Here is a 15703-nt window from a genome sequence, read left to right as displayed (position 1 = left end):
GGGCGGCGGGGGTGGAGCCCGGCTCCCCGCGGGGTCACGTGGCCGGAGCGGCCGGGAGGGGCGGGGCGGGGCGGGGTAGGTTGTCACAGAGAATGAGGGTGCGCGCGCCCACCCAGGGCGGCGGCGCGGGGAGGGCAGCCAGGGGGGCGCGCGCTGCCGGGCGGGAGGGCCCCGCCCCGCCCCGCCCCGCCCCGCCCCGCCCCGCCCCGCCCCGCCAGGTGAGGCCGCTGAGGCGGGGCGGGAGCGGGGCAGCGCCCCCGGTTGTCGTCGCGGGGAGGTTTGTGCGGGACGCTGAGGGGCTGGCCGTGCTGCTGCAGGCCTGGCCGGGGAGCCTGGTGATGGGCGCTGGGGGCGTGCAGCGGGGGTGAGGTGGAGCGCGGCGCCGCGGCCTCCTGGTGAGCCCGTGTGCCCGGTGTGCTGGCCGCGGTGTCTGAGCGCTGGCTCCTGCCGCCTCGGAGCCCGGCTCGCCCCGCGCGGCCGCGTCACCGGCTCCGCTCCTGGCTACAGCCGCGCGTCGACCTGCGGCAGCGACGTGGCAGAGGGCGGTCAGCAAAGCCGGGCGAGTGGCCCTTCAGCGCGGGGGAAGCGCTCGGCGGTGCTGCGAGGTGGGTGTTCGCCCCGTGACTCCCGGGGGCCCGGTTTGAAGCCGCTCTCCCTGCTGCCCCGGGCCCGGTCGGGGTTCCGCGCTCCGGCCGGCCTCGCTGTGGTGCGGCCGTTACCGGGCGTCCCGCCCGCAGCCGGCCCAAGGGGGCTCCCCCTCCTCCCCGTCTGCTCGCCGGTTTTTCACACCCGGGGCCCCCTTAGCGGGTCGGCCGAGTAACGGCAGCTCTGGAGGCGGAGAGTACGGGTGCAGCTCAGGCTCGGCCTCCGGCGCTCCGCGTTCCTCCCCTGCCTCCGGTGCACAAGCCGCTGCTGAGTAAGCCTCAGGTCATCTCTGCGGTGTTGCTCTCCCTACACAGCTGTAAAACGTTTCCTTGCTGGAATTAGGAACAAGAACGCTTACTAAAAATATTAAAGAAAACAAGCGTGTAATTTATTTAATTCTTTTAGCTAATCAGTAATCAGAGGTGCCCTCTTCTGACAAACTGGCCTCTTTGTGCCACCTTCTGAGTTGCTGTGCGTACATTGTTTATCCCCCTTTGCTGGTCCTCGTAGCTTCTTTCATAATTTTATTTTTTCAAATAAAGAAAAAGATAAGTGGCATGAGATTGTGGCTTGTGATGTAAGCATCTTTGTATAAGATAACACAAAGCAGTAAAATACACGCATTTCATCTTGTTTAACCGGTTTATGGAAGTGCTATTTATAGTATGTTTTCACTTTGTCGTCCAAAGGGCATTGACAACAGGACAGCAGAATGGAGACCAAGTGCTGTAGACGATTTGTGTTTTGCTCCAAGACAACCATCTATACCTTTCTGCTTGGAGGAGTGTTTATTACGTTGGGTTCAAGTCGAATCCTCCTGATGAAGTATTCTGCTAATGAAGGTGCTGTTGGGCAATAAATATAACTCACCTCAAATAAGAAACAGTTGACGTTCGGGCTAAAACAGCTACCCAAAAGCCTTATTCTCCACCTGCAGGGTTCTTAGCATAAATATTCTATTATATAAATAGCAGCATGTATTTCTGTACTGGAAAATATAGTCACTGGTCTAACGTAAAGTGATAACCTGGGTTGCAAGGTGTGGAGATTCACCTTTAAAAGTTGAGGCAGTGAATTATTTTATAGCTGATTTTCAAAGACTAAATTGTTGTGTAAGCACTATTGATGGTACATGTCTTGACTGAAATATTTGTCAGGCTTAGGAGAAAAGTGGTATCATAGTGGGTGTGCTATAACTGGCTAGTATTACTGCTTCTCCTTTTGCCAAGTGTTAGCAAAATATGTTAACAAAGAAAAATAGTCCTAGAAGAAGGTTATGTCATCCTAGAAGCCATTTTTTCTGAGGGGAAAAAATATCATATTGCTCTTTGGGGAAAACATTCCCATTTTAGATTTTTTTTTTTAAATCGGTGATGTTCTTGAGTTCTTCCAAAAAATTCTGCTGTAAACTGGGACCAAATGAGGAAAGATTTCAATGCAGAAAGGAGGCCGCTCAGGAGGTTGTATGTCATAAAAATTGGAATATTTATAATGAAAGTTCTGACATAGCGTTTTGCATTTATGGAAAGTGGCTAAAAATGGGACTGGAGGGGTTAAAATAGTTTCTTGCCTCAATTATGAATGCAGGAGACAGAATCTGATTGTGTACTCTCTGATTTGCTGAATCCCACAGATAACAAATATGATTACCTTCCTACAACAGTGAACATATGTTCTGAAGTAGTAAAACTGGTCCTGTGTGTGGTATTGGCACTATGGGTTAAGAAAAAAGGTAAGTACCTGTGTTTAAAATAACTAAAATGTGTTAACTTTCTAAAATTTGCTGTACTTCAAATCCCTTTTTTTGTTTTTGCTCTTTTTTTTTTTTCCTTAGATGATAGATTCACATGTAGTAATGGAGTAGATCCTGCTAGTAAGGTTCACTGGAATTGTGAAGCAACATATCAATTTTACAATTCAAGGTGGCTTTGTTGTGAAGTCAAATCTTGGGGCTACTGTTCAGGAAAAGCGGTGTCAAGCTTCACTAGCTATTGGGTTTGTATTGCAGGCTATTTTTCTTTTTATTTCTTGGCTTTTCTGTCCTGATGTGAAAAGAATGAGAGGTTAACTTCATAGCATTTCAAAATAGCAGAGAATGGATTGAGAGCAGCCCTGAGGAGAAGGACTTGGTGATGGTTGACAAGAAGCTCAACATGAGCCAGCAATGTGCGCTTGCAGCCCAGAAGGCCAACCGCGTCCTGGGCTGCATCAAAAGAAGCGTGGCCAGCAGGTTGAGGGAGGGGATTCTGCCCCTCTACTCCACTCATGAGACCCCCCCTGGAGTACTGTGTCCATCTCTGGGGCCCCCCACATAAGGAGGACATGGAGCTGTTGGAGCGAGTCCAGAGGAGGCCACGAAGATGATCAGGGGGCTGGAGCCACCTCTCCTATGAAGACAGGCTGAAGGAGTTGGGGTTGTTCAGCCTGGAGAAGAGAAGGCTCTGGGGAGACCTTCTAGCACCTTCCAGTGCCTGAAGGGGCTACAGGAAAGCAGGAGAGGGGCTTTTTACAAGGGCATGGAGTGACAGGACGAGGGGGAATGGTTTTAAACTCGAAGAGCGTGGATTTAGATTAGGTATTAGGAAGAAATTCTTTCCTGTGAGGGTGGTGAGACACTGGAACTGGTTGCCCAGAGAAGTGGCTGCCCCCTCCGTGGTAGTGGTTAAGGCCACGTTGGATGGGGCTTTGAGCAACCTGGTCTAGTGGAACGGTGTCCCTGCCCATAGCAGGGAGATTGGAACTAGATGATCTTTAAGGTCCCTTGCAACCCAAACCATTCTGTGAAGAACAAATGTTTAAATTGGAAGAGGGTGTCAGGCACTGGAGACTCATATTAAATTGAAGTGCTAGTTCTGGCCACTTTGCTGTAGTAGTAACGGCTCTGGCAAGCTGATGAAATTTTTACCTACACTATTTAGTACAGGTGTACCTAAGACAGTAAATATATTCAGTCAATGCTTGCCGTCATTGGCTACTGCTGACTACACGTTTTCTGTTTTTCTTCCTTTTTTTTCCCTCCCTCTTTTTTTTTTTTCTTCCAGATACCTGAGTTTTGCTGAACTAATGTGTCAGTATTTCAGAAGAAATTTAGATAACATTGTGTAGTCTTAAATCTGTGCTAACAAAGTACTTCTGTCATCAACTCTAGAGTAGTCTAAGGTTTATCACAGCCTTCCTCCTAAAGTGTGTGTCCTGAATACCTAAGTAAATGCCATTCTTTGTGCCTTGTCCTTTATTTCTTCCTACTTCCTGTATGTTCTCTTTTTACCCAGGTCGTGTACTGCATGCTACGGATACCAAGTTCTGGTTTATTTTGTATTTTTGACATTACTGGCTGCCCTTTGGGTGCTATATGAACAGATGCACTGTCTGTGTCACGGTTTCAGTTCTAGATTTGGTTGATAATAATCAGAAAATCAGACACAGTAATGATGTCACTGCTGTGTGGGGACTTTGGGGTACTTTTTGGCACTCAAAGAAGGATTGATAATTGAATTTTTGCACCCAGTGGACAAATACTGTGATGAGAGTAAAAGGTTTCTTGATGTTTTCTCTGCTGAAGCAAGGAGGTGAATGTAGGCACAGGATTGCTGCTCTAGCTGTGTGTTCTGCCCTGGATCTGTCCTCTATGTTGCCAGAGGGCTGTGATACCTTAGTTTTTTGAGTCCAGTGGTGTTCCTGAAAACAGAACAGTGGTACCTATTCGGTTATAAGGAAATGGGCTTTCAATAATAAGAAAGATTCTTTCTTACTGATTTCTTTTCCTTTTAGAGGGTTGTTTGGATCATCCCTTTGAATGTCTTTCCTGGAAGAATTTTTATAATTCCATGAAGTGGTCAATTCCTGCCTTTCTTTACTTTTTGGATAACTTGATTGTCTTCTACGTACTGTCCTACCTCCAGCCAGTAAGTACACGTATACTGAATAAAGTACCTTCCAATGTCTTAGCAGTAGGTAACATTGCTCTTGCACTGTCTACATTTGTAACAGTAGCAAGGCAAGATATGCAGGTAAAAGAATGATCTGTTTCCTGACCAGCCAGACCTTCCCATTCTCTTGCCCACTGCTCAGTGTTGTACAGCTCTCAGCAGAGTCTGTGTATTTTCTGCATCTGATGTGATTTAGAAATAGGCTGAATTGCTTAAGTACTAGACAGGTTTTCGGTCCTTTCCCTCCTTTGGTTTCTTCGACTCTGTACTTCTCTTTCAATGCATTTGCTCATCTTGCTAGTAGTTGAGCCGCACTTCTCTGTGCGGCTTCTACCACTTGATGTGACTTCACATGATGACTTGTTTTCTTTCCTCACTGACTCCAAAGAAAAGTGAGTAAATGTAATCCCGCAAAGGGAGTAAGTGTAATAGGAGCTGAGGAGGGGAGGAAAAAAAATGTTCGACTCTTAATTTTTGCATTGTTTATTAGTTATGTTTAAGCACAAAATTTAATTGGTACTTTCTTCTAGCTCCAGTCAGCCTTTTGGATGAATTACATATGCTCAGGAAATAGTACAGGTTTTGTGCTTGCTTTTTCTTTTTGTGCTAGAATACTTTTTGGTTCAGAATCTGTGTTTGAAGTTAGATGGAAATAGATGCTTGCTATAAAATACTCTGGCTGCCCCTGTTTGACATTAAAAATAAGTATAAATGTTTCTGTTCCTTCTCCTTCTGAATTTCTCTTTAAAATATCGTCCTTTTAGGTGTATGTTTCTGTCAGGAACAGACCAGAGTCTAGAATAGGACCTGAGTGGAAAAATCTAATTAAAATGAAGAGTCAGATATCCTAAAATAACATGCACAGGTGTTTGGTTCTGTGGTATGTTGTGTGGGTTGGTTTTTAACTTTAGAAAGGAAATTCAGCTATAGAATCACAGAATCACAGAATGTTAGGGATTGGAAGGGACCTCGAAAGATCATCTAGTCCAGATTCACTTGTTTATTCAATATTTTTCTCCTCCCGCAGTGTTCACCTAACATGAATATTTATTGAGTTGTAATCTTGCAAAGTGGAAAATTAAGCTGTGGTTTTTTAGGCAGGTGTCTCAGGTGTCAGTCTTCAGCTTACTTGACACCCTGTGTCATGCTTTTTCATGAGATTTGTTATTCAGCAGATAGCATGTTGGAATAGAGTGGAACTAAGGTAGTGGCAAAAGGGCCTGTGCTTTTCCTCTGGTCAGTGAAAAAGGCTCTGCTATTGCAGAATTGGGAATGGGGAAATGCACATGAGAAAGTTCAAGAAAGTCTGTGTTTTGCACTTCTGAATCCATGTATGTTTTTGTGTAAAATTGTCTAGAAAAGTGGTTTCAATCTAAAGCTGAATTGGAGGAAAGAGTTCAGATGCCTAGATTTTTGTTTGTGTACTGACTACACAGGGCAGTCCAGAATAAAACACAATTTGGGAAACGCCCTCACCCCCCCAAAAAGAACCTTTTTTCCCCCCACTGGTGCTGGTAAATTCTGATCTTTAATGGCAACTGCAGTGCCTAAAAGAGCCTCTTCTTGGTCCAGTGTCCCAGTATAGAGTGTCTAATACAGAGACCAAAAAGACAATCCTTGCCACAAGGAGTTTGCAGCTCGAGATCACGGCCGTGGATTCGGGCACTGGCATTACTCTACAGCCATTCCCAAATTAGACAGAGTTGTCTTCACTTGTACTTTGAAATAGGTGAATTTTTTAGTACAGTTTCAGTCTTGAAAATTGAAGATGAGCACCTTCTTACCTTTGATAAATGATACAGCAAATGCACTTGACATGCAAGCTTATTTTCTGCAAGTGCCTTGTCCACGTCTGGGGTTTCATGAATGCTGCAAGCTGGCACTGCAGACAGAAGCAGCCTTGCCTTCCCTTATTCTTTTCTTATTTTCATTTTGGAGCAACTTCCTCCTTCGTGCTGATACAGCTGTTTTTGCAGCTGATTGGCCAGCCTGGCTGGGGAACTGATCTGACAGAAAACTCAACCACTTTCTTTTTTGTTAAGGAAGTTTTCAGCTGGATTGGTTTCCTCACATCTTTGTTTCAGTACGGCTTTGCCCACTACAGTGGAACTTAGGCTCTGTTCTTCGCTCGAGATTTTAAAATGGGACTTGAATGTCATTTTAGGGGCATGTTATTCTACCACTTGGGTAAGGAAGAAAGTTCACTACCAGGTTGATGCTTTTCACTCTGGCACCTCGCAGAAAGGTGAACGCTTGAAGTCAGTGGGCTTTTGATGTCCACACTATGTCTGGAGTATAACTTTGTTCCCCTTCTCTTTCTAGGCCATGGCCGTACTCTTCTCAAATTTTGTCATTATAACAACAGCTCTTCTCTTCAGGATAGTGCTAAAGTAAGTAGTATTTACTAAAGTAAATGAAATTTTCTATCTTCCTGGCCTGGATGAAGAAGTTAAGCTACGTTCTTTCTCTTTGTCTGATGGGAACAGTAATTCTCTTTTCTTGTGGCTATACCAACTTGGAGACATGGCTTTGTTTTCTGCATCTGAAGGTGTAGGAAGTAATAGCTTATTAGGAGTCCCTACATATTTCTACACACTTGGTCAACTGTGATAGAAAACAACTGAAATAATGATTATGTAGTTATTGGATGGTCAGAATTAAGGTTTGGGTACTTTCATTTGTGCATTAAATCTTGTATTTCATGATTAGCAGTACTTCTTTCTAGTCTTGTAATGCTTAATTTCATGTAAATGTAATCTAACAAGAGGGGATGCCATATGTAAAAGTGAAAGAATAGAGGTGTCTGTGGTAATATTGAGCCAGCCCTGATGTGTTTCCGGTCAAATGCATAGTATGTTTTAAAAAGTAACTATATCTCCCCTCTTCGTTATTCATATGACAAAAGCCAGACTCTGTCCTGTGTGTTCCACTTCACCTCATCTGTGCTCTTTATGGTGTGATTTAGATTCAGGAAAGACTGACAGGGAAATGGATATCACACTGTACTCAAAAAGTCACTTGTGTTGAATGTGGAGCAAAGATGCCTTTTCTACAGGTGTTAATATACCAAAAGAGGGTCTGATAGTCTGACTTGAAATGCTTTTTCTCAGTTGTTTAGTTTTATGTCTCTTGTGATGTCACGGTTTACTTAATTTTCCAAATTTCTGATTTTCCCCAAGATCAACAGATTTTTTGAGTGAAAAAATAGTATAAATAGTTCTAACAGTCTTATAAATTACGTTCGTAGATTTATATGATTTACCATTATAAAATACTAGCAAAGGGCACAATATCATGGGGAAAAAGTGAAATGTAGTGAAAGATTACCAAAAAAAGAGGGTAATTATTTGAATGTCTTTGATTTCTTTTTATCCAACAGACCTGTGTTCCTATGGAGACAACGGTTGCTATTAGGTTGTCAGGCAGTCAGTATCTAGAACTAACATGATCTTGTCTCCTTATCTGTGACATTATGTCTTTCATGTGTTTTATAGAGCTTGTTCTCCTGTCATTTCATTTTTGCCACTGCATTTCTAAAGTTGGTGGCTTTTTTTGTCCCCTCCTAGGCGAAAACTCTCGTGGGTACAATGGGCGTCGCTGGTGATTTTATTCCTGTCCATCGTCGCCCTGACTCTAGGAAATGGAGGCCACCAGCAAAGCTTGGCTGCACATGGATTCCATCACAGTGTGTTTTTTCATCCATCTAACCACTGCCTCCTCTATACCGGACCTGAGGAAGCATGCCTGGAAAAGGGCAATTGCATAACACCAAGTTTCCTTCCCAGCTTCCACTGGAATGTCACCAGTACCATGGCAGGAGCACTGAAGCCTCTCCGCCTTGGCCTGGGCCATCTGCTTATTCTGGTGCAGTGTTTCGTTTCTGCCCTGGCTAACATCTACAACGAAAAGATCTTGAAAGATGGGGATCAGCTCGCTGAAAGCATCTTCATGCAGAACAGCAAACTCTATGCCTTTGGGGTGCTGTTCAATGGGCTTATGCTGGGGCTGCGGGCTAAGGACCGGAGGCAGATAGGGAACTGTGGCTTCTTTTATGGGCACAACATCTTCTCGGTGGCTCTCATATTTGTCACAGCTTTCCTGGGGCTGTCTGTAGCCTTCATCTTGAAATTCCGAGACAATATGTTCCATGTTATGACTGCTCAGATCACCACTGTCATCATCACCACCGTCTCTTTCGTCATCTTTGACTTCAGGCCTTCTCTAGAGTTCTTTTTGGAAGCTCCTGTAGTCCTTCTCTCCATATTCATCTATAATGCCAGTAAACCAAGAGGCCTGGAATGTGCCGCTCTGCGGGACAGGGGCAAACTTGTCAAAGGAGATGCCTGGGAGCGGTCAAGCGGGGTAAGGCTTTTCAGTGCTTGTCTCCTCTGTTTTCTCTTTTGATTCACCTGCATTTACGCTATGGAATGCTTGGAAAATTCGTTTTGCGTGTAACTGGACTCATCCCTCAAGTCAAACACCAAAACTCCTCAGTATTTCTTAAAATCTTCTAAATTAATTGGGTATTGCTTTACATATTCCACTTTTTCAATTCATGAAGCCTAGGTAAGCATTGCTTTCCTGCTGTGACTATAGACGGTCCTGTGAGCACCTTTAGCTTTGTACCTTTATAACCAAAATATTTTATTGGCCCTGGACATCCAGAAATTGAAATTGATGCCTGGGAAATAATTGTACTTAAGTAGAACTGATAAATCTGTGTAGCTGAGCCCACATCATGAAGAAGTTAATATATTTGATGTTAAGATTCTTTCTACCAGTCAAAGATAACTGAAGACAAAAAGGTAATGTTTAAATACAGAGTTTTAACACGATTTTTTCTTATGAAACGTTTCCTCCAGGCCCGTTACTGTGTTTTGTCCTAATTTGAATAGCAATCTAGTTAACTAGAACATGGCAGGGAGGGCTTGCTCTCAGACAAGTCATTCAGTCGAGCTGAGCAGTCAGTGTGAGGGGGAAGGGTTAATGTCTGCGTGTGCAGATGTGTTCTGTAATAAAAGTTGCAACCAGCAGGGAGTGTGGTCTCCACTTGATTCTGAGAAACATCAAACTTGGCAGAGGTGTTTCCCAGAAATTCCACATGGTGCCTTTTTAGCTTGTTGTTCAGCAAGCAGTAAACAGCACAAAGTCATATATTTTTGGTATACCAGGTGTTATCTATTTTAGCAGGTAAAATTGAGCAGCTGTGGTAAAAACAAATAGCCCTGTGTGAGCAGGCTTCCTGATAAAGGAGCGGGCTACCAGCTGTTCTTGGGAGTGAGTCACTGAAAAGTGTTAAAGATACAGGGGATGTTTTTTTATGAGCATGTATATCCTAGAGCAAAACTATAACACACTGGTAGAGATTTAAATTACAAGGTGTTGATTTTGCATAAGTGATGCCTTCCAAATAAACTTTACTCTTTTTTCTTTTTTTTTTTTTTATATTAATAACAAGATAATTTTTGCTCACATTGTTCTCTTCTGCTTTTCTGGTTCCTGTAGGATGGAGAAGAATTTGAGAGATTGAACAAACCAAGCAGTGACATCGATACAGATGAAGATTCCCTCTAGCATGAGGCTGGCTCAGAAGAGTGCTATTACTCGTAGTGAGAGAATGTTAATGTTTTATTAATGTAGAGAAGGGTCATTTTTCCCTGCTTGTGGACCAGTTGAGACTCTTTTGGAGCTGGATGTCAGAGGTAGATAAGGAAAACATTCAAGCCATGTATATGGAGAGTTGTATTCCCTCTTCCTATCCATGTAAATTAGGAGTTCAAAATCTGCTGAAAAAAAACCAAAATTTGTAACTGATACAATCAAGAGGCTTGGACCCTGGCCTTAGTGGTCTGAGTGACATGTGCTGCACTGTGGAAGGCAGTCTTGGACTCTAACCACGTGTCTTTCAGCGCTTTGGTTGACTGTCCTGAGTCACTGCAATGAATTCCTGTATGAATTCCTTGGTTAGCAAAGCAGAGATAAAATTGTTCTCCACCTTGCAGAAGTCATATGAGCATTGATTAATGTTTTTGCTGCATCTTCCAATGTACAAATGCTCCAGTAAGTTTTCTTTTCAGGACTTAAGGTGTTACGAAGAACCTCATCAATGATGAGGCAGATGGACTGTTTTATTGTATTTTGACAATTCAGGTTGACATATCTCTAGCTGAGTAAGAGTCCCTCTGAACCAACCTCATCAAACTTTCACTTGAGAATGTATAATATATCAAGTAATTTGGGTTATGTTCATCCCTCAAACAGGCAGATCTCTATAGAGTGTGATTTGAGTTTGAATCGTCTTAATTCTGTCTTCATTCCTGTTTTTTACATCAGTGTAACTCTGTACTGGCTCCTGTGGAGTCCTTTCTTTCTGATTTTCTCTGATGTGACTGAGAGCAGAATAGATTTCACTGACTTCAGCCACTAGTTCTCACATTTTCAGTGTGAGACTGTTGTGTGCCTGTCTCCCAGTGTCTGGGGAAATGGAAATCTGGAATGCCTTTGTAGCAGATAGTGAATTTTACGTGCAAGTTATGTGGCCTGACTTTGAAAGAGCTTGAATAAAACAAGTGTGTTATACAGTATGAATGTATCATAGGGTCTTTTTTGCATTTAGAAGGCTATGTGTAGAGGGCTTAGTTTGCACTGAGGCCACTAGCTGAAAATAAATATTATGCAGCTACAGTGACGCCCTTTAACAAACATCTGCAGCACTGAGCAAGAGGGTGCAGGTGGTAGTATCATTTGCTGTTGTTCCACCCTGTCAGACTGATAAGGTCTTGCATTCATTTTGTAGAGAGAGAAATCATTTTGCAAAATGCCAGGCATAGTGATCTCGGAATCACTGCTGAGGCGACTGCTGGACTGTATTTTGAGTGAGATAAAAAATAGGTTCCAAATAATTCAGAGAATTTTAAAAGGGGCAAGGGAACAGGGATGCAGATAAGAGATTCTTGGTATGTTCCTAAAGCCTCAGAACAGTGGAAAAGATGTTGGTTTATAATTTCCTCCCTTCAAAAATGCGTCTTTCATAGTTGAAAGATACTGTCAAAAGAATTCTTAAGAAGATAAGCAATGAGTTCAGTGTCAAAGCCTCATACCACAGTGTATAGTAATCAGTTAGTGATGCATTTCTCTGTGGACTGAAGACAATCCTGCCTTTGTTCCACTCTGCCATCCTGTTTCCAGGCTCTGTGTATAACGGCTCACTTATGCATACTGTATTGGTGGCTCATTGCTATATTAATTAACATACCTCGATTGATGGATACCATCAATGCATCAAGAGGGGAAACCTGTTTCCATGCGTGCTCAATGACTGTCAAGTTATAAACTATGAATCTAAAATTATTTTTCTCATTGCTTACTTTTTTTTTCTGGGAGTATTACCTTTCTCTAACATTTATTAAGAATAACTGTACAAAGCGAAATTACTGTTGTGACTGAAAATTTTTTTACAGCTGAGCTCATTGTGCTAGGATAGTAGGGCATTGCAACAAAAGGAATCCTAGGTGTTTGCATCTGTACAGAATTAATAAGAAAGTGTAAGAATAAGAAAGGTTTTCATTGGTTTATGATGTCCTATTTTGGGAAGTAAAACTTCAATTCAAAAAAAATTGCTCAAACTGTTGAAGACTTAGTTGCAATAAGACACTTTCATTTTTTTCCATTACATACAGTTTTGCAATATATACCTGCCTAAGTTCATTGTCTTTTTCAATTATAGAGACCAACTTTAGCAGGTATTTCCAAGAAGAAAGTACTGTTAGCTTTAGATTGCCTTGCACTTACATGAGCAGTAGCTTTTTACATGAGCTTTTCCAGAGAGCTTTGCCTTGCGTTAATTCAGAACATAGAAATTAGCCTCATACCTCTGACGACAGAGCACCAAACCAAGGATGAACGTCTTAAAAACCATATGTTTGACCTTCCTGCCTTAAGAGAAATGAGACGTGGAAATGACTGATCTACAGATTTTATAAAGTGCACTTAGTTCTTGCTTTCAGCTCTTGTCCCACTTAATGATTTTTCCCTCTATAAATTTCACTGATACTATTATGCTTGACTTATTTGCCAAAGTTTTAGATTGCACAAAGATATCAGGTATATAACTGTTGATCCAAGCATTTACTTGCGCTGTAAAGTTGGTCCTGTCTAATGTAGAAATCCTTCTATTGTCTTCAGGTTGGAGGTCTCAGAGAGATTCTGTTGGATTGGCCGGGCAGGTTTCTTTTAATAATGCAGGAGAACTGTATATCCCCTTTGCAGCAACAGGAGTGTTAACTGCTGTCTAAAAATGGGTAAGGATTTGCATCAACTTAGCAATAAAAAAGTGTGTGAGGTAACCCGGAAGTATAACCAGTTCTGTGTGACTGTACTATCCATGGCAATAGTCAAATTTATTGTGTACATGAGATTTGTACACACTAAATTTGAGATGTAGATCTAGTTAGCAAGGAGGAGCTATTCTATGGAGTTAATGTTTCAAATAGATCATGTGAATCCCAGCTGATTAAGTATTTCCACTGTATGGTTGTTGATCTCCATGTTGGAAAGCTTACTATTTTTCTCCTCAAATGACAATAGGGAAATTTATGAGGAGATTTTTGGAGAGCAGCATTAGTTTGGCACAGAGTCTTTAATGAGTACATTGGGCAGAGAGCTCTTTCTAAGCTGTGATTTAGAGCCCACATTCACAAACGTTTGAACTTAATTGCTGCTGAGGATGTTATGTTCCTCCCTCCAGGTTTGAGGAAATAGTTCACAAAACCTCTCAGGAAGAGAGATATGTTCATGTTCTTATTGTTTATAACAAGTCAATTAAAGCAATATTTATTTTGGTTAATTTCAGCTACTTTGTGAATGTAGCAACCAAGCCATGGTGCTTGAAGCACAGCCTGTGGATGAAAACAGCCATCTTGGAGCTAAATCAGAGCCCATAAATATGTGTAAGAAAAAAGTTTTACTTTATCCTGTGGAATCTTCCCACAAAGGGCTGTAGAAATAGGACCTTAATCTCAATAAGTCTGTCCTCAGAGTGATGCTGCAGGGACAGATCCAGTACTTTGGATTTGATTTGTGTTTTACAAAATGAAATGTTAATTTGGAGTGTTGTAGCTCCTGAATGCTTATAGTCTTCAAGATAGCTATATGTTGTTGTTGAAAGGGTTTTTTTGGCTTCGTGTTCCTTCAGGCTTTGCTTTTAGTTTTCCATAGGGAGAGGTAAGTTGCAAAATCAGGATTTTAAATCATTGCTGAAAGTTTCTGGTAATTTTAAGCCAGTTTGTAGTGAAGGCAGGAATCTGCACCAGAATGTAGAATAATACTGAGTCTTCCTCAAATTCTATGAATATTTGAATGTGTAGTTCTGGTTAAGAGCCCATCCCAACCTCCCTTATAAGTAGACAACTTGTTTGGAGTTGTATTTTTTAATGCAGCTCCCACAGAATGCCTAGGCTGGGTTTGGTACTTGCACAACTTAATTTTGAATTCTGGAGGGAGGGGAGAAAAAAAGAATGCAATTTGGATCAGATGTTGCAATTTTTTGTAAGTTAACTGTCTCTTCCTACTGCTTAGCACAGGACATGTAGTTTCCATGATTTGTAATGTAAGTTAAAAGGGCTTTCATTTAAAGACTTTACATGAAAACAAGAGTACAGAGAAGTTGAAATGAACACCTGAAAGCAAACACTCCAGAGGTGTTTCTAGTTTTGTCTACAAGAGATGACTGTTAGACATCTGCTGTACTTTCCTCTGCTTTTGTTTTAAGCAAAGAAAGGTAGCTGACCTTAATACACTGATGCAATAAGCACTTGTTTTCCAAAACTGAGCTATGGGACCTCCTATTTTCTTCTAGAAACCTTTCAGTTCTGTGGTTCTTTTTTATAGCTCCTCTTTGGTTTTTTGAATTTCTCTGTCCACTGTTTTCAGCCATGGAAGTGCTGTAGATAAGGGAGAGCTTGGAAGCTCTCTGCAGGCAGTAGTCCTCTCAAAATGGTTCTGTCAGATTCCTACCTTTCCCCACTCAGCTCCAGTCACCTGAGGGAGGTAAGTTGGGAGCTGTGCTGACTAGACCTTGTGATATGGAGGACGGCACCAGAGGGTCACAGGGTTTGTAAAGCTGAGGAAGAACCTCTCAGGCCTTGTGACCTCTCCACATCTGTCTGCCTTTCTGACATTCAGAAGGGCAAGCAAGGTCTCACCTTTTGTGACTAAGATTCTAAAGAAAGCATCTGGTTTGGGGTGAACTTGTTGCTTTTCGCAGTTCTGTTTTCATCTGGGCCAAAAAAAAAAAGGATGAGGAAAATGCTAAAACTCAAACTGTGGGGCATGCTCTGGCCAGCTTAGAGCTGTAGCTTCTCCCTATTGCTCTGCTACTGCTGTGATGACAAAACCTAGTAAGAGTGCCCTGTTGCATGCATCTATACATGGCATGTGCACCCATGGCACAGATTATAAAAAGAAATGAGACCTAGGGGTGCTGATGGACAGCCGGCTAAACATGAGCCAGCAGTGTGCCCAGGTGGCCAAGAAGGCCAATGTCATCCTGGCCTCTATTAGGAATAGTGTAGCCAGCCGGTCTAGGGAAGTGATCGTCCCTCTGTACTCGGCACTGGTGAGGCCGCACCTTGAATCCTGTGTCCAGTTGTGGGCCCTGCACTTCAAGAAGGATGTTGAGGTGTTGGAGCGAGTCCAGAGGAGGGCGACCAAGCTGGTGAAGGGTCTGGAGGGTCTGACCTATGAGGAACGGCTGAGGGAGCTGGGGTTGTTTAGCCTGGAGAAGAGGAGACTCAGAGGTGACCTTAGTGCAGTCTACAACTACCTGAAGGGAGGTTGTAGTGAAGTGGGAGTCGGCCTCTTCTCCCAGGCAACTAGCGATAGGACAAGAGGACACGAGGACACAGCCTCAAGCTTCGCCAGGGGAGGTTCAGGTTGGACATTAGGAAGCATTTCTTCTCAGCAAGGGTCATTAGCCATTGGAAGGGGCTGCCCAGGGAGGTGGTGGAGTCCCCATCTCTGGAGGGGTTTAAGAGAAGACTGGACATGGCACTTAATGCCATGGTCTAGTTGACATGGTGTGTCAGGGCAATGGTTGGACTCGATGATTCCAGAGGTCTCTTCCAACCTGG

The 15703-nt window shown here is 42.9% G+C and overlaps 1 protein-coding gene across 3 annotated transcripts; it reads left to right on the top strand.

The window, feature by feature from the left end:
* The first annotated feature begins 193 nt into the window (after positions 1-193).
* Positions 194-11879, top strand: SLC35A5 (solute carrier family 35 member A5). Of its 3 annotated transcripts, none has more exons than XM_068417384.1 (7): positions 194-218; positions 1335-1487; positions 2279-2377; positions 4417-4550; positions 6897-6964; positions 8141-8936; positions 10080-11879. In XM_068417384.1, the coding sequence occupies exons 2-7, from the start codon at positions 1358-1360 to the stop codon at positions 10146-10148; spliced, it is 1296 nt and encodes a 431-aa protein (XP_068273485.1). In that variant the 5' UTR covers positions 194-218; positions 1335-1357; the 3' UTR covers positions 10149-11879. The 3 variants fall into 3 exon arrangements, with proteins under 3 accessions (XP_068273485.1, XP_068273484.1, XP_068273486.1); XM_068417383.1 differs by lacking the exon at positions 194-218 and adding an exon at positions 256-605; XM_068417385.1 differs by lacking the exons at positions 194-218; positions 1335-1487; positions 2279-2377 and adding an exon at positions 2578-2640.
* The last annotated feature ends 3824 nt before the right edge of the window (positions 11880-15703 follow it).

The sequence above is a fragment of the Nyctibius grandis genome, chromosome 23 (assembly GCF_013368605.1).
Source record: "Nyctibius grandis isolate bNycGra1 chromosome 23, bNycGra1.pri, whole genome shotgun sequence".
In the NCBI taxonomy this organism is placed as follows: Eukaryota; Metazoa; Chordata; class Aves; order Nyctibiiformes; family Nyctibiidae; genus Nyctibius; species Nyctibius grandis.
This window is presented reverse-complemented; position numbering and strand designations above follow the sequence as displayed.

Coding starts and splice junctions, on each gene's coding strand:
- SLC35A5 (XM_068417384.1), top strand. CDS start 1,358: ATGGAGACCAAGTGCTGTAGACGATTTGTGTTTTGCTCCAAGACAACC. Junction 6,965..8,140: donor CTCTTCAGGATAGTGCTAAA/GTAAGTAGTATT, acceptor GTCCCCTCCTAG/GCGAAAACTCTCGTGGGTAC. Junction 8,937..10,079: donor CCTGGGAGCGGTCAAGCGGG/GTAAGGCTTTTC, acceptor TGGTTCCTGTAG/GATGGAGAAGAATTTGAGAG.